Source organism: Ranitomeya variabilis, chromosome 2, assembly GCF_051348905.1.
Source record: "Ranitomeya variabilis isolate aRanVar5 chromosome 2, aRanVar5.hap1, whole genome shotgun sequence".
NCBI classification, from domain to species: Eukaryota; Metazoa; Chordata; class Amphibia; order Anura; family Dendrobatidae; genus Ranitomeya; species Ranitomeya variabilis.
Window position 1 is genome coordinate 412,544,797 of NC_135233.1, and position 19,238 is coordinate 412,564,034.

Genomic DNA, 19,238 nt, shown 5'->3' on the forward strand with positions numbered 1-19,238 from the left:
GTCCGTTAAGATTTTCACATGTTGGTTTTTTAAGCGGGAGTGATTCCTTCTTAGAGCTTCCCAAATAGCGTAAAGCTCTCTGTAGTTTGAAGATCTTCGACTGATATCCTTTGTCCATCTGCCCTGGACGAATGATCCTTCTAGATGGGCTCCCCAACCCCACTGGCTGGCATCCGTAGTGATCACCACACACGGGGTACAGGTCCATGGAACCCCCACTCTTAGGTTGCTGTATTGTGTCCACCAGTGCAATGACTTTTTTTACTGCCTTTGATAGGTGGATTACTCTGTCCAGTGATGACTGACGTCGATCCCATGCCGAGAGAACCTGATCCTGTAGCAATCTTGAGTGAGCCTGTGCCCACCTTACGCAAGTGATACAGGCTGTCATCTTCCCTAAGACCTTCATGGCTGATCTTATAGTGACCTGGTGCTTTATGAATTCCATGATTAATGCTCTTATTGACACCTGTTTTTCTCTTGGCAAAAAGGATTGTCTTGTGGTGGCATCTAGAAGAACTCCCAAAAATACCTTCCGAGATTCGGGTTTCATGTGAGATTTCCCTTGATTCACGACCCAACCTAGATATTTTAGGACTGCAATGGCTCGATCTCTGTGTAGGATTAAGATGTTTCTTGTTCTGGCTACCAGCAGAAAATCGTCCAGATAAGGAATTATTGTAATTCCTTCGTTTCTTAAGTATGCCACCACTTCCGCCACCAATTTTGTAAATATCCTCGGTGCTGACGCCAGGCCGAACGGGAGACCTTGAAATTGAAGGTGGCAGGTTTGGTTCGGAAACTTTACAGAAAACCTCAGAAGCTCCTGAGATGTTGCATGGATTGGAACCTGATGATACGCGCTTTTTAGGTCGAGCGTACACATTACCGCATCTTTGTCTATGAGATGGACCGTTGTTTTTATTGATTCCATTCTGAATCTTTTGTATTTTACATAGACGTTCAATGGTTTTAAGTTTATTATTGTGCGTGTTTCCCCTGATGGCTTTGGGATTGAGAATAGTGAAGAGTAGTGACCTCTGGCTATTTCTGTTGTGGGGACCCGCACTATAACTTGAGAACTGAACAACTTCAGAATGTCTATGAACATTGGTGAATCTTTTGCCACCTTGGTAGGTGGGATACACCTCTGTGGTGCTGGGGATATGAGCTCTATCCTGTAACCCTCTGAAATAATTTTTAGGACATAGGCATTTTTTGTGACTTCTTTCCAGTTGTCCAGAAAGAGACTGAGCCTGCCCCCTATACCTATGGCGTCATTGTCTCCTAGATCTAGGGCTTGACCCAAACAGGGAGTTTCTTCCCCTTCGGTTCTGAGAATAGGCACCTCTATAGGAACCTCTGCTGGGTCTCCACTGTTCTCTATAATCCGGCTGCTTGAATTTATAGGAACTTCGAGGTGGAGGTCTCTTCCGAAATGGCTGGAATTTTTTCGGTTTTTCCTCAGGAAAACCTTTTTTATTATCTGATGCGGATTCAAGAATATCGTCTAATGCTTGTCCAAATACCTTGGACCCTGAAAAGGGAATAGCACATAATTTGTTTTTTGATGCATTATCCCCTGACCAAGATTTAAGCCATATAGCTCTACGAGTCGCATTGGATAATGAACTATTTCTGGCCGCAAATCTAACGGATTCTGCTGATGTGTCCGCCATAAAGGCTGTGGCAGATTTTATGATGGGTAAGGAGGAAATTAAATCGGCCCGTGGGGTTTTATTCACCAAATGTTCCTCTAACTGCCCCATCCACAAATACATTGATCTAGCTACTGATGTGGCTGCAATGTTAGCTTTTATCAGTGCTGCCGACGTCTCCCATGAACGGCGCAACAGAATATCTGCTTTGCGGTCCATAGCGTCTCTGAGACTAGAAGAGTCCTCGAATGGAATAGCCGTTTTTTTAGTAACTTTGGCTATAGGCACGTCGATCTTCGGAATTTCCTCCCATGCCTTGATGTCTTCCGGATCAAATGGTAGACGACTTTTAAATTCTCGCGATACTATCAGTCTACGTTCAGCATCTTTCCATTCTTGTAATATCATCTGTTTGAGGTGATCACTCACAGGGAATACCGTCTGTCTTTGTGATGTCAGTCCTCCAAACATCAAATCTTGTCTGGATTTCGGCCGCGGTTCTTCTTTCATCTGCATTGTATTTCTCACCGCCTGCACTAGATCTTCCGTCTCTTCCACATGGAATAGAAATTTTCTTCCTTGATCCTGTTCCTCTAATGGTAGCTCTCCTTCTTCTTGATCCGAACTTCTACCATCAGATTCTTCTTTAGAAAGCACTTCATCATCATCTTGGTCCAGATCCAACCGTGGCCTTTTACGGCTCCGACCTGGGCTGGAGGGGTACCGCTGTGTCATGGAAGCCAATGAATTTTGTACCTCTTCCCGGATTAAAGACCTCATTTCAGATAGTAATGATGGTTGTTCTTCTCTTACAACTCTGGAAATGCAGGACTCGCATAATTCCTTTTTATGTGCCTCTGGTAATTTAGCATTACATATGGAACATCGTCTGGACTTTGTCAGTGCTTTGCCTGACTTTTTTGCCACTGACAGGGATGTCTGTTGAGTCTCCTTATCCTAAGTATAAGAATGAGTACATCTTAGTGACTTAGGAATAAGTGAGAAAGGTAATATGCGCTATGCGCACTTACCCCAGTCTCCTCACTCCTGGGATCCACATCCTCTGTTTAAATATAAATATATATATCATATAAATAGAACGTCTCCTGCTAGATATATGTATATAGGGATTTTGCAGCACTGCTGCACTTACCCCTTGTCTCTGGCATTGCAGACCTCCTCTCCGGCTGTTTCACTTGCATGCACCTGCGTCCTGGTTAATGTAGAGCTCACTCCAACCTGTAGAACGCCGGAGCCTATTTTTAAATCTGGCGCCTTTTTATATACGCTTTAGCGTTCCACCCTGTGGAACGCATACCCTGCCGCCGAATGTACCGGATCTGATGCTGCTGACGTCACCGGAAGCGCTATATCACTTACTTCCGCGTTCCACGCAGTGGAACGCACGCTGAAGCCGGGAGGTTCTGCTGCCCCTGCCTGCTCGTATAAGAGCATGCGGACCTCTGCGCCCATCCTGGCGCCGGCGCCTCTTGTCCTTCCTGGCGCCTGAGCCGAGAGCCTCCCCCTGGGAGGAAGCGGCTCACCCAGGAGCGCGTCCGCTCGACTGGTCTCTGGACGCAGGGACTCCCACCCGGGGAGTATGTGCCCTGGGCTACCGACGAGGGGGAAGGATTTTGGACCAGCCGCACGATCCCCCTGAGCCCTCCGGTAAGCTTGATCTCTCGTGTGTCCCTCCATGCAGGGACAGGAAAAAACACTAAAGGAAAGGGGGCGGAGTGGGACCTTTTAACCTCTCGTGTTGTTTCCTGTCCCAGCAAGGAGGAGGAGGACGTCCTCCAGCGTGCTGTCAGGGGGACGTCCTGGAAAAGCCGGATTACTTACAGGTAATGCTCTTTTAAATGAGTCCACGACAGCACCCCACATGAGAGAGAGGGATCCGCCCCATAGGAACAGGAAACCTACAGAATAAAAGGAGGCCGTCCCCTCTCCTCCTCAGTTTAGTTTACAGAGTATAAAAAGGGAACCGCAAAAGCTTTAGTATTAATTCTTATTCAGCAACATCAATTTCTTAAACTCTATACAACCATTATTTGTGAACTTAAAAGAAAGAGCTGTGTATAATCAGGGAGGGTTGTAAACGGGTGCTGTCGTGGACTCATTAAAAGAGCATTACCGGTAAGTAATCCGGCTTTTTACCCTTCGCCACGACAGCACCCCACATGAGAGATTTTCAGAGAGTCATTATCTGGATGGGATTACTGTACTAAGAACAGCTCTACCAAAGGTTAGATCAGAAGATGTGGATAGATCAAGTCTATAATGGTTGTAGAAGGTAGAAGGTGTAGACCAAGTTGCGGCCTTACATATCAAATGAATTGGTACATCCGCCTGTTCCGCCCAGGAAGAAGCCATGGCTCGTGTTGAATGTGCCTTTATGCCCACTGGAGGAACTTCGCCCTTTGACATATAGGCCAAACAGATTGCTTCTCTGATCCACCGAGATATGGTAGCTCTTGTAATCCCATGTCCTTTCTTGCGGCCCTGAAAGGAGATAAACAGAGCCCTACTCTCCCTCCATGTCTGAGACCTCTCTATATAAGTCAGGATAGCTCTTCTAACATCTAAGGTGTGGAACTTATGTTGTTCTGGAGTTATAGGAGAATCAAAAAAGGAAGGGAGAAATATTTCCTGTGATCTGTGGTAGATCTGTGGATGCCACTTTAGGGAGGTATGAGGGATCTGGTTTTAGGACTATCCGATCTTGAAATACTAGTAAGAAAGGTGGGTCTACTGACAGGGCCTGGATGTCGCTAACCCTTCTAGCTGAGGTTAGGGCTACCAGTAGGGCTACTTTATAAGTCAGGACATTTAGAGGTATGGTATCTAGTGGCTCAAATGGGGAGCCAGTTAAGGACTCTAGTACTAAATTTAAATCCCACGGAGGTAGACGGGGAATATGGACCGGATTACTTCGTTCAGAAGACTTAATAAATCTGGAGACCCATCTATCAGCTGCTATATTACATCCATATAGGGCTCCTAATGATGAGACCTGGACTCTTAAGGTGTTTACTGAATCCTAATTCTCTACCTTTTTGTAGGAACTCTAGAATAGGTGTCACTGGAACTTGCCTAGTGAATGGTTTTGTCTAAAAGTTTAAGAATTTTTTCCATACCCTACTATATATTAGTATGGTAGATCTTTTTCTACTTAGTAGCAGGGTGTTTACTAGTTGTTCTGAAAATCCCCTTGAACTTAGTGACTGCCGCTCAAATTTCACGCCGTCAAGTGAAGCCCTTTCACTTGCGGGTGGAAGAAGGGCCCCTGGAACAGCAGTTCCTTGTCCAATGGGAGAATGCATGGATCGCATACACATGCTCTGGAGACAAGAGAACCACGGTCTCTTTGGCCAAAAGGGTGCAATGAGGATTACCCTTGCTTGTTCCCTCCTGATCACTAGTGGAATAAGAGACATTGGAGGAAAGGCGTACGCCAGTTTGAACTTCCAAGGATGGTGTAGAGAGTCCAACATGTGTGGATGATCCCTGAAGTTCAGGGAAGCAAATCTTTTTACCTGTTTGTTGCTTCTTGTGGCAAATAGATCTATTTGAGGCATACCCCATGATCTTGTAATTGCTCTGAATATGTCTCTGTTCAGGGTCCATTCTCCCTGGCGTAGCATGTTTCGACTGAGGTAGTCTGCTTTGGTATTTTCTACCCCTCTGATATGTAGGGCTGTTACGGATGCCAGATGAGTCTCTGCCAATTGGAAGATCTCTCCTGCTATGGTCATCAGACTTCCTGACCGTGTACCATCTTGACGGTTTACATAGGCCACTGTGGTGGAATTGTCCGAGAAAACGCTTACATGTGCTCCTTGAATCTGTGGAAGAAAATGATTTAAGGCATTTTTTACCGCTCTTAATTCTTTCCAATTGGAAGAACATGTTAACTCTGCTCGATTCCAGGTGTCTTGGACCACATTATCCTCCATATGTGCACCCCACCCCGTAGGGCTGGCGTCGGTAGTAATAATTTTAGACGGGTCTACTATCCAAGGTACACCCTCTGAAAGGTGTCCCATATCTCGCCACCATGATAGGGATTCTAGGACATCCCTGAAAAGAGTTAGTTTACTCTCCAGATGTCGTTTTTTCCCCTGGATTGATAATACTTCATACTGTAACTGACGGGTATGAAATTGAGCCCACGGTACAGCTGGGATACATGAGGATAATGTTCCTAATAAGGACATAGCCTTTCTTAGTGTCATGTGGGGGTTTTCTATTGCCTCTGACACCTTTGACTGTATAGTTACTTTTTTTGAATGCGGGAGGAAGCTTTTTTGACTTACGGAGTCTAGCTGGATCCCTAGAAATATTTGAATGGTCTCTGGGTTCACTCTGGACTTTTCAAAGTTGACGATCCAACCCAACTCCTGTAGGGATGAGATCGTGTTAGACAATCGCATTTTACACTGAGTTATAGAATCTCCTACCACCAGAAAATCATCCAGGTAGGGTATTATCAAAGTGTCCCGTTGGCGTAGATGAGCCATCACTTCTAATATCACCTTTGTGAAGATGCGGGGAGCCATAGAAAGCCAAAAGGGCATTGCTACATATTGAAAGTGACGAACCTGTCCCTCTAGGACGACTGCTACCCTTAGGTACTGCTGGTGTTCGGCATGTATGGGAAGATGATAGTAGGCATCTTTTAGGTCTATCCCGGCCATGACACACCTAGGGAACAAAAGTTTGATGGCAGAACTAATAGATTCCATCTTGAAAGTATGGTTACGCAAAAAGGAATTTAATCTTTTGAGATTTATGATGGTTCTAAATGAACCATCTGGTTTTTTGATCAAAAACAAAGGGGAATAGAACCCCTTTCCTTCTTGATCCCGGGGAACATCCATCAATACTTTTTTAGATAGAAGAGATAGGATCTCTGATTCTAGAGCTTTTTGTTGTTCCCGTCCTTTTGGAGATGTTACTATAAAAGAATCCCAAGGGATTCTCTCAAACTCTAATTTTAATCCATATTTAATAATGTCCAGAATCCAATGGCTAGATGTTATTTGCTCCCATTTAGAAAATAAATATTTTAATCTACCGCCCACTTCACAGTTAGCGGTACTTGCTACGTTTTGGATTATAGGATCCGGTAAACAGAGCACCTTTTTGTTTTGGATCCTTTGTCTCCCAGCGCTCCCTTTGCTCAGTTGGTTTGTTCCTGCTAAAGGGGCGTCTTCTGAAGGCTCTCCTGTAAGATGGAAGATATTGGTTAGGGAAGCCCTTCTTTCGCTCTCCTGCTTTATTTAAGAGCTCATCCAGTGTTTTCCCAAACAGGAACTCACCCTGGCAGGGGATCGCACAAAGTTTTGCTTTGGCCTGTGCGTCCCCTTTCCAGTTTTTTAACCAGAGTGCTCGCCGGGCTGTGTTCACTAGGCCGGCTGACCTGGCTGCTAGGCGTAGCGAATCCACAGAAGCATCAGCTAGGAACGCTACTGCCTCTTTCATTAGAGGGATTTTCGATAGGATTGTATTTCTCGAAGCTCTACCTCTAATTTGTTCCTCCAGCTGCTCCATCCAAACTAGCAGCGACCTTGCAGTGCATGTACCAGAAATGGCTGGCCTGAATGCCCCAGTGTTAGCCTCCCATGATCTTTTAAGTAAGGCTTCTGCTTTTCGGTCTAATGGGTCAGTTAAGAGTCCCCGAGTCTTCAACAGGCAAGACCGACTGCTTGGAAGTTGAGGCTACTGCAGCATCAACTTTTGGTATTTTTGACCAAGAATTTAGCTCTTCATCACTGAAAGAATAGCGTCTCTTAGCGGATGATGGCAAGAATCCTCTTGTATGCTGTTTATCCCACTCCTTTTTAACTAGTTCTTTAATTGTGGGTATGACGGGGAAGGACCTACGCTTTTTCTGTCCTAACCCCGCAAACATAATGTCTTGAGCTGACTTCTTTCCCTTCTCGTCTGGGCACCCCATCGTGCTTCTAACAGCTTTTACCAAGTTGTCTACGCTGCTGTTGGGTAGACAAAGTCCCCCTTCATTTTCGGATGAACTCTGGCTGAGTTTCATCTTCGTCTTAGGACCTATGTACCACCTCTGACTCCGAGCTTGCTGGAGATTGGGACCTGCTTGGCTGTTGGGTACTGGTGCTACTTGCATGCGCCAAACCCTGCATTTCTTCACGGATTATGGCTCTAACGTCAGACGGAGTCATTACATTTTCCTGCCGTAAAGTTAGTATGATGCATTCTGAGCATAACCTCTTTGTATATGAGTCCGGAAGGGGTTGCGAACATAAAGCACATTCTTTGTGTTTGGATTTATGTGTCCTTTTCTTAGTCTAGAGGGGATACAGGAGGAACATATATCAGCATGTGAGAAGAGGCTTTTAAAAAACTCACCCAGTGAAGCTGACAGGTACCGGTTCTGGAGACGGATTCTTGGGTAAAAGATCCCTCTGTTTGGTGGCAGATCGTTATTCCTGAGGTCGATCCCCACTTTTAGTGCTGCTCCTGGCGCTTGTCTCCTTGCTGGGAGAACGCTCTGTCGCAGGCAAGTGCGCTACATCAGCCGGTGAAGCCATACTTACACACACCGGCCGATGCTAGCGCTGCATTTTTAAATCTGGCGCCGAATCTCCTGCCTCCCCGGACCCAACCCGGAAGTGCTCCAGCGACTTCCGGGTTAGACGCGCCGCTCCTCCTCACCATGCGGCGGCTGCTGGATAAGAAGCCGGCCGCTGAGCACGCGCGTCCTCATGGAGCCGGGCGGACCAGCGGCACCGGACCATGGCGACTGACCAGACGAGGGGGAAGGCAGCAAACAGTGGCTCCCCCGCCGCTGCCTCTGGAACCGCAGCCCCTGCTGTTCCCACAGACACCGACGCAGGCGGGTGCATGGCCCAGGAATCCTCTTGCTGCAGGTACTTCGGATTCCCATAGAAACAGGAAACAAACTGAGGAGGAGAGGGGACCGCCTCCTTTTATTCTATAGGTTTCCTGTTCCTATGGGGCGGATCCCTCTCTCTCATGTGGGGTGCTGTCGTGGCGAAGGGTAAAAAGGAGCCCTCACTGTCATCTTAAATGCCGCAACAGCTACCGCCCAATGTCCTCTAGAGGGCAAACAGCCAGGGTCATGGGGCACCAACATTACCTGGAGCAGTGGAGGCTCACCTGTCACTTAAGATGGTCACCACGAGGTGTGTCCATATCCAGTAGCTCCTTCCTCAACATGATGTACATGGACCTGTTATGGTACAACAGCCGAATATTGCACCAAAGTAATGAAATCGATACTACACATCTATCCATCTCTCTCACAGTACAGACCAAAAGTTTGGACACACCTTCTCATTTAAAGATTTTTCTGTATTTTCATGACTATGAAAACTGTACATTTACACTGAAGGCATCAAAACTATTTATTAACACATGTGGAATTATATAGTTAACAAAAAATTGTGAAACAATTGAAAATATACCTCACAAACAGTGTGACCAACAAAATAAAGTGATCGCCACTATGGTACTTGATATAAAATAACAATTTTATTATAGATCAATGATAAAACATGTAAAAATACATTTTACTACATGTCAATAAGGGTACAGAAATCCACAAAAGAGGGACTATACTGCCATAGGCAGACTCAAAAACCAAGATTAAGCACTAGCTGTATACGTGTGAATTAACCATCTATTAAGGCATGTAAAACCCATAATATGTCCCCATTATTTAGAGCCACATACAACCATGCTATAACGCCTCTTTATGTAAGATACTGAAATAAAGGCTGGCCAGTGAATTAAAGCTCAAACCTATGGCGACAGTAACTAGATGCATATATGATGGATAATGAAAGCAAAATACCTTGCTATGCAATCTGGATGAGTGCCCCGGCGTCCCTCTGCCCCCGTTCCTGCAGCGACATCTATGATGGGTAAGCACTGATCTAAATTTTTTTCAACTATTTATGGGTGTCCATTATATTTGAGCTCTCATCATCCGGGCATAACACATTGTACAATGACCTTAAAGGGTGGTTTTATGAGCTGTATATAGGACCAGTACTAAGATATATACGTAATAAGTTGTAATTAGTATACAATCGCTGCTCAATATGGAACTTGGATTGAGTCTTTTGATATCCTCATATGGTATGTTGTACAATTTTATAATATTTTTTCAATAAACTTTATTGATTTTACTTTTTGTGTTATGGTGGTCTGTGAGTACTTGGTACTCATTTTTTGGTACTAATATGAGAAGTGTAGGTTACGGATGAGCCGGGCAGATCCCACGGTGCAGGCTCTATGTCTCCTGCTACTTACCTGTCTGATCATACACTGGAGAAGACCCCGCATCAGCTTCACCACATTCTATGGAGACACAACACCAATACTCAGCGTTAGTTACACAGACACCACTATGGTACAAGGCTGGTATCGTCATGGTCATACCGAGTGAGGCTTCATCCCTCCTCAAACTCCTTCACCAACCGTTACACATATCCAACATAAGAGAACTTCCAACAGACTCCATGAGAATGGTCCAAAATAAAATATGGAACAGCATCCAGTGCAGGTGAAAGACTTGAAAAAACTTTACTCCGCCATCATACAATGCCTCGACCAAATGGTCCCTATCAAGTACTTGATTGGGACCATTTGGTCGAGGCGTTGTATGATGGCGGAGTGAAGTTTTTTCAAGTCTTTCACCTGGACTGGATGCTCTTCCATATTTTATTTTGGAGTTAATACGTCCAATTGGGTCTGTGGACTTGGAGCTTGCATCTTTTTTTCTGATGTGCTGTCAGCTGTCTTTTTTTCAATGAGAATGGTCATCGCCAGTCTTCTGAGCCAGCAGCTGAGATATAGAAGAGCTCGTCATAATGCACAATTCCAGCAGTTGTGGAGGCAGAAATGGGCCAAGATTTCACCAGGCAATGTGGATGGCGTGAGGAGTCTTCCACATCACTTTACCCCCAACGGTGGTTTGCACGTTAATGACCGGGCCAATTTTTGCAATTCTGACCACTGTCCCTTTATGAGGTTATAACTCTGGAAAGCTTCCATGGATCCCAGTGTTTTCTCATGACATATTGTACTTCATGATAGTGGTAAAATTTATTTGATATGACTTGGTATTTTTTGTGAATAAAAACGGTAATTTGGAGAAAAATTGGGAAATTTCGCAATTTTCCAACTTTGAATTTTCTTTCCCTTGAATCACAGAGATATGTCACACAAAATACTTAACAAATAACATTTCCCACATGTCTACTTTACATCAGCACAATTTTGGAAACTTTTTTTTTTTGTTAGGAAGTTATAAGGGTTAAAAGTTGACCAGCGATTTCTCATTTTTATAACAAAATTTACAAAACCATTTTTTTAGGGACCACATCACATTTAAAGTCACTTTGAGGGGCATAAATGATAGAAAATACCCAAAATTGACACCATTCTAAAAACTGCACCCCTCAAGGTATTCAAAACCACATTCAAGAAGTTTATTAACCCTTCAGGTCCCTTACAGGATTTTTTTGGGGAAAAAATACTTCAGATCCAATTTTATTTTATTTTGAAAAGGGTAACAGGAGAAAATGGACCCCGAACTTTGTTGTGTAATTTCTCATGAGCATGCCGATATCCCATATGTGGGGGTAAACTACTGTTTGGGCGCACAGCAGAGCTCGGAAGGGAAGGAGCGCCATTTGACTTTTTGAATGTAAAGTTTTGTGGAATCATGAGCCCCTAATGTGGGGGATTTCCACTGTTTTGGCACAAGTGACCTCATTTTGGAAACTAGACCCCTCAAGGAATGTATGTATCCCCAAGGTGCTTCACAGAAGTTTATAAGTTTGAGCCATGAAAATAATAAAATCACATTATCCTCACAAAAATGTTACTTTCAGCCCATGTTTTTAATTTTTTCTAAGGGCTAATAGGAAATTATTTTTACAACAAACTGAGGTCCATTTTTTCCTGAGTGCGCCAATACCCTACATGTAATCGGGAAATATTTTTCAGGCACCGTGCAAAGCTCAGAAATGAAGGCGCGCCACATTTTACTGTTATGGTTTGCCTTGACCCACTGGGAGAGCCCATATTGTGCCAGAACCGCAGAACCCCCATAAGTGACCCCATTTTACAAATTACACTTCTCAATGAATTCATCTAGGGGTGCAGTGATCATATTGAAACCACAGATGTGTCACAGAATTTTATACCACTGAGCAGTGAAGATAAAATAAGCACATTTTTACCATTAAACTGTAGTTTTAGCCCCAGATTTTACATTTTCACACAAGAAGTGGGTAAAATGGCACCAAAATTTGTCCTGAATGAAAAATTTCTACTGAATGAGACAATACCCCATATGTGGCTGTACAGTACTAGTTAGCCTTACGGAGAGACTCTAAGGCCATGTGCACACGTTCAGGATTTTTAGCGTTTTTTTCGCTATAAAAACGTGATAAAAACGCGAAAAAAACGCTAACATATGCCTCCTATTATTTACAGTGTATTCCGCATTTTTTGTGCAAATGTTGCGATTTTTTCCACGAAAAAATCGCATCGCGGAAAAAAAAGCAACATGTTCATTAAAAATGCGGAATTGCGGGGATTCCGCACACCTAGGAGTCCATTGATCTGCTTACTTCCCGCACGGGGCTGTGCACACCATGCGGGAAGTAGCAGATTATGTGCGGTTGGTACCCAGGGTGGAGGAGAGGAGACTCTCCTCCACGGACTGGGCACCATATAATTGGTCAAAAATAAAAGAATTAAAATAAAAAAAAGTCCTATACTCACCCTCGATGTCTTCCCGCCTCACCGCTGCATGCTGCCGCTTCGGTTCCTATAGCTGCTGTGCGGTGAAGGACCTGCCGATGACGTCACTGTCTTGTGATTGGTCGTGAGCGGTCATGTGACCGCTCACGTGACCGCTCACGTGACCGCGACGTCATGGAAGGTCCTGCGCGCATACACCAGCTATAGGAAGAGGAACGGACGCCGCTGAGGAGATGTCTGGGTGAGTATAAGCATTTTTTTTATTTTTTTTAATTATTTTTAAACATTCTATCTTTTACTATTGATGCTGCATAGGCTATGTTTGACAAGTGTGACTAACCTGTCAGTCAGTTTTCCAAGCGATGCTATACAGATCGCTTGGAAAACTTTAGCATTCTGCAAGCTAATTACGCTTGCAGAATGCTAAAAAAAACGCGAAAAAACCGGAAAAAAAGCAAAAAAAAAAAAAAATGCGGATTTCTTGCAGAAAATTTCTTCAGGAAATTTCTGCAAGAAATCCGGACGTGTGCACATACCCTCAAAGAATGGAACGCTATTTGCTTCTTGGAGTGCAGGTTTTCCTAGAACAGTTTGTGTACTGCATATATAGAGCCCCTAATTTTAGAAGAGTAGAACACCCCCTCAAGTTACCCCATTTTGGAAATTATACCCCTTTGTAAATTTATCTACAAGTATTGTGCTGATTTTGACTAAATGGGTACTTTCCAAAAAAAAAAAAGAAGCAATGAATGTTGCCAAATAAAAATTGCAAACTGCTGTTGTAGTGACCAATACATTGTAGTGACCAATACGCTATGCTTCTGGAGACATGCACAAGTAAATTAGGCAGGCTCTCATGGCTTCAGAAATGCAAGAAATGAGGACGCAATATGTGGTTTAGGAACACTGGGGCTCAGAATGGAGGGAGGGGGGCACTTGAATTTGAGAGCGCAGAATTTACTGAATTTCGTTTGGCGGGTGAGGAGCCATTTTGTTTTTCAAGAGCCTTAGTTCTACCAGTAACGTGGAAGTCCTCTATATTTACGTTAACAGATGCCGGACCTAAGTGGGGAGTTGCTTTTTTGTGGATTGAGTTGAATCTTTTATTAGGAACATTTTACATGTTTGGGATCACATTTATCCAGTGCTCTACGCTGAGCATTTACTTTGGAGTTTTCATCTAAATCTCTGAGTGACGTGATTCAGATGAAACCCTTGAGGGATCCATTCACTATAATGAGACAGCAGAGTTACTCTTGACTTCGTCGGGCCTCTGTTCAGCGGTGCCCTTTTCAGAAGAGCACAAAATTGTGGCAGACAGCACTTTTATGCAATCCTAAAAAGACTGACACTGCCGGATACCAGGTCAAACGGCATCCACAGAGCCTCGATCTGCTTCATTATAGGGAATCTTCAGCCAGTGGTTCTGTCTGAATCACGTATTTCAGAGATTTACACGGAAACCCTGGTTTAAAAGCTCAACGTAGAGCGCAGGATAAATGTGTGCCGAGCCTTACTGCGATCTTTGGGAGGCAGAATGAAAAAGAAAAAAAACAACAGTAGGTAAAGAATTGTTTTATTTAGGCCGTTCCTCATGCAGTATTAGTTACTAGGTGGATTTATTCTTCGGGTCGGTGCGATTACAGCGATACCAGATGTATATCGGGTATTTATGTTTGGTAGCTGTAACACAATAAAAGATGGTTTTTAATGCAAAAAAAAATAGTTTTTGCATCACCACATTTTGAGAGTTCATGTTTTTATTGGTACCATTTTCGGGCACATGACCTTGTTTGATCGATTTCTATTCCGATTTTTGGGAGGTAGAATGAAGAACAGGCAATTCAGGATTTTTTTTTTTATTTTTTTATTTATTTTATTTATTTTTTTTTTGGGGGGGGGGGGGGGGGTCATGCAGTTCCGTGTGTGGTAGCATTGATAGGACAGCGATACCTGATTTATATTTGTGTTTTGGCGCTTTTACACAATAAATAATATTTTATAAAAATTATTTTTGCATCGCTTTATTCTGAGAGCTATAACTTATTTTCCCACTGATGGAGCTGTATGGTGGCTTGTTTTTTGCGGGACAAGATGACATTTTCAGGGGTAGCATGTTTTATTATATCCGTCTTTTTGATAGTGTTTTATTCCACCTTTGTCCGGCAGAATGATGAAAAAGCATTTTTTTTTTTTACTTGTTTTTTTATTTATGTTTTCTTTATGGTGTTCACTAAAGGGGTTTTCTAATGGGACAGTTTTATAGGTTGGGTCATTGCGGACGCAGCAATACCAAATATGTGTACTTTTATTGTTTATATTTTTTTTCAAATATTTATTTATAGGTACAATATGTTTTAATTTTTTGCCTCACTGACATTTTTTGCAGGCTGATCACTTGTATAGCATGGGAATGCAGCAGCATCTCCATGCTGCAGAAACTGTCAGCTCTGCACTAACAGAGAGACTTTATGATCATGCACATGCCTGGTCACAAGTACAGATTACTACATGTGATGTCAGAAAAAAGAAAGATGGCAAGCAGCAGCCGGTGGGAGGGATGGAGAGGTCCAACACCTCGTCCATTGGACCGGCCTGACCCAGTTACCATACAGTGTGTGAGAATCTTTTTTGGAGGGGTACACCAGGGAATTAGGGAGTTTAACCCCTTTCTGACCTCGGACGAGATAGTACGTCCGAGGTCAGAACCTCCGCTTTGATGCGGGCTCCGGCGGTGAGCCCGCATCAAAGCCGGGACATGTCAGCTGTTTTGTACAGCCGACATATGCCCGCAATAGCGGCGGGTGGAATTGTGATCCACCTGCCGCTATTAACTAGTTAAATGCCGCTGTCAAACTCCGACAGTGGCATTTAACTAGCACTTCCGGCCATCGGCCCACAAATGAGCGCATCTCTGACCCCCTCTCCCCGTCACGTGATCAGGGGTCAGCAATGTGTTGGCATGACAACAAGAGGTCAATTGAAGAGGCTATTGAAGCATGGCAAAAGTTGAGTTTTTAAAAATATGAAAAAAATATACATAAAAAAAGTTTAAAATCACCCCCCATTCAAAACAAAACAAAAAAACCTACACGTTTGGTATCACCGCGTTCAGAATCGCCCAATCTATCAATAAAAATAAGCATTAACCTGATCGCTAAATGGCGTAGTGAGAAAAAAAATTCAAAAACGCCAGAATTACGTTTTTTTGGTCGCCGCGACATTGCATTAAAATGCAGTAACAGGCAATCAAAAGAACGTATCTGCACCAAAATGGTATCATTAAAAACGTCAGCTCGTCACGCAAAAAATAAGCCCTCACCCGACCCCAGATCATGAAAAATGGAGACACTACAGGTATCAGAAATTTGTTTGGTTTTTTTGTTTGTTTTTTTAAGGAATGCTTGGAATTTTTTTTTCACCACTTAGATAAAAAAAGAACCTAGACATGTTTGATGTCTATGAACTCGTAATGACCTGGAGAATCACAATGGCAGGTTAGTTTTAGCATTTATTGAACCTAGCAAAAAAGCCAAACAAAAAACAAGTGTAGGATTGCACTTTATTTGCAATTTCACCGCACTTGGAATTTTGTTTCCCGTTTTCTAGTACACGACATGGTAAAACCAATGATATCGTTCAAAAGCACATCTTGTCCCGCAAAAAACAAGCCCCCACATGGCCATATTGACAGAAAAATAAAGTTATGGCTCTGGGAAGGAGGGGAGCAAAAACCGAGAACGCAAAACCGGAAAAAGCTGGGGTCATGAAGGGGTTAATAAGCATTTATGGAACGCAGCTCAGGTGCTAAATAAGGTCATACTTTTAGTCGTTGTATGACAAAACTTGTGAGTGACATGTTCCCTTTAAAGAAGTTGTCCACTACTATAACCTTTTTTTTTTTTTTTTTCATAAATCTTGCTATTATGGGCCACTGAAAACATCCACTGTCTTTATTTTAGCAATATTACCTTTTATCATGCTGTAGCAGCACATTTTCAGTGCTGGATTCAGCCCTCATGGGGTTAATCGACAATTTCCTTTCTCCTGAGTCTTTGTGCTCTAATACTACAAGTTCCATGATGCATTGCACTGCCACTAAGCACGAACCTACCACACCCACTCCAAAACACACCCCAACCTCTCCCTCCTCTAGCTTCAAAAAGATTTATGATGTCATTTCTGTCCAACCTCCTCTTTTACATTTGTCCAACCCACACTCCATTACACACAGATGGATAGATGGATAGACGGACGGACGGACGGACGGACGGACGGACAGATAGATAGATAGATAGATTAAATAGATTAGATAGATAACAAATAGACAGACAGACAGATAGATAGAGGATGGATAGATAGATACATACAAATATATCTATGTCTATTTCCATAGATATGTCCATATCCATGTTTCTAAACCCCTTCACCCCTGGAGCTTTTTTTCATTTATTGCTCCCCTTCTTTCCAGAGCCATAATTTTTCCGTCAGTATGGCCATATGAGGGCTTGTCTTTTGCGGGACAAGTTCTACTTTTGAACGACACCATTGGTTTTACCATGTCGTGTAACAGAAAATGTGAAAAAAAGTCAAAGTGCGATGAAATTGCAAAAAAAGTGCAATCCCACACTTGTTTTCTTCTTGGCTATTTTGCTAGGTTCACTAAATGCTAAGGCTGTGTGCACACGTTGCGGATCTGATTGCAGATCTGCAGCATTTTTTGCCGCACAGAATTGCATCAAATCCACAGTGTAGTGCACAACCAATGTAAGTCTATGGGAGCCGCAGACTTGTGCACATGCTGCGGATAAAGCCGCACCAAAACGCAGCTTTTTTTCCGCAGCATGTCACTTTTTGTGCCAAACTGCAGCGTTTCTGCACCCTTAGACTTTCATTGAGTCGGGCACACACGCAGCAAAACCGCAGATGTAAAAAAGATCGGCAGTTTAGATGCGGGTGTGGGTCCGAGAAACGCTGCAGTTCGGGAGGAGGGAAGTGTGTGGGCGGTGACGGTGTGCGTCTATGTGTGGGCGGGCGGGGTCTGCGGGCTGTTCGGATGTGTGCGGCGATGTGCGGGACTGTTCGGATGTGTGCGGCGCTGTGCGGGACTGTTCAGGTGTGTGCGGGGTCTGCGCGCTGTTCGGATGTGTGCGGGGCTGTGCGGGGGGGGGGTCTTTTGGGGTGTGTGTGCGCAGGCATCATCCGATGGGACTACAAGTACGCAGAATCCAATCTGCAGCTAATTCGGATGTAATCCGGACATTGGACTCGCACCCTACACTATCCATACATCTATCAATAGATATATCTATCCAGATATATCTATAGATATAGGAATAGGTCGATGTATGCATCTATAGATCTATATGTAGCTCTGTCTATCCATTTCATCTATCATCTATATGTCTATCTATCTGTGAGTAATTGAGTGTGGGTTGGACAATAATGACATCACAAATCTTTTTTTTTTGTTCACTAATACATCTTTATTTAGCTTTCAAAAATGCATACAAAAACGCACAAAAAACAAGCAAAAACCGCAACAAAAACCGCACCAAGAACTGCATCAAAATCACACAAAAAACCCGCATCAAAAATGCGCAAAAAACGTGAAAAAAATGCATCCAAAAGGCAGCGGCGTTTTCTGAAAGGAGATGCAGATTCCGTGCAGAAAATACTGCACCCAAATCTGCAACGTGTGCACACAGCCTAAAACTGACCTGCCATTATGATTCTCCAGGTCATTACGAGTTCATAGACACCAAACACGTCTAGGTTATTTTTTATCTAAGTGGTGAAAAAAAAATCCAAAGTTTGCTAAAAAGAAATAAAATAATTGTGCCATTTTCCGATACCCGTAGCGTCTATATTTTCTGAGATATCGGGTCGGGTGAGGGCTAATTTTTTGCGCGCCGAGCTGACGTTTTTAATGATACCACTTTTGTGCAGATACGTTCTTTTGATCGGTAATTATTGCATTTTAATGCAGTGTCGCGGCGACCAAAAAAACGTAATATTGTATTTTGATTTTTTTTCTCGCTATGCCGTTCAGCGATCATGTACATTTTTTTTTGTATTGAAAACAGCTGACATGTTGCGGCTTTGAAGTGGGCTCATCGCCGAAGCCCACCTCAAAGCGTGGAGATACTGCCAGCTGATGTACTATTCCGTCAGCTGGCAGAAAGGGGTTACTGAACAATATGTTTCAGTTTAAAAAAAGAAAAAACAAATGGTGTGGGCTCCCGCGAAATTTTCTGCGCCAGAGGGGAAAAGCCGACGGCCGGGGGCCAATATTTGTAGCCTGCTATGAATATCATCCCCCAGCTGTCTGCGTAGCCTTTACTGGCTATTAAAATAGGGGGATCCCCCCAAAAAAATGACGTGGGGTCCCCCAATATTTTATAGCCAGAAAGGCTACGCAGACAGCTGTGGGCTGATATTCATAGCCTAGGGAGGGGCCATGGATATTGGTCACCCCCCCACCCGGCTACAAATACCAGTCCGCAGCCACCCCAGAAATTCCGGCACTTAGCCCTCTCTTCCCACTCCCGTGTAGCGGTGGGATATGGGGTAATAAGGGGTTAATGTCACCTTGCTATTGTAAGGTGACATTAAGCCGGGTTAATAAAGGAGTGGCGTCAATAAGACGCCTATCCGTTATTAATCCAATAGTAATAAAGGGTTAATAAAACACACATTAGGAAAAAAGTATTTTATTGTACTTCATTTAACCATACTTACCATACTTCAGCGCCTGCAAACAACGTAAAATAATAAACCGTATACTACCTGTCCGCCATAGTC

At 43.5% G+C, this 19,238-nt stretch overlaps 1 protein-coding gene across 2 annotated transcripts in view; it reads right to left on the minus strand.

Moving 5' to 3' along the window:
* Positions 1–19,238, minus strand: part of PHKA1 (phosphorylase kinase regulatory subunit alpha 1) — a 491,521-nt gene that overhangs the window by 394,555 nt on the left and 77,728 nt on the right. For both annotated transcript variants that reach the window (XM_077286537.1, XM_077286538.1), the window contains exon 3: positions 9,972–10,019. In XM_077286537.1, the coding sequence (XP_077142652.1) occupies positions 9,972–10,019 (48 nt within the window). The remainder of the gene's footprint in view (positions 1–9,971; positions 10,020–19,238) is intronic.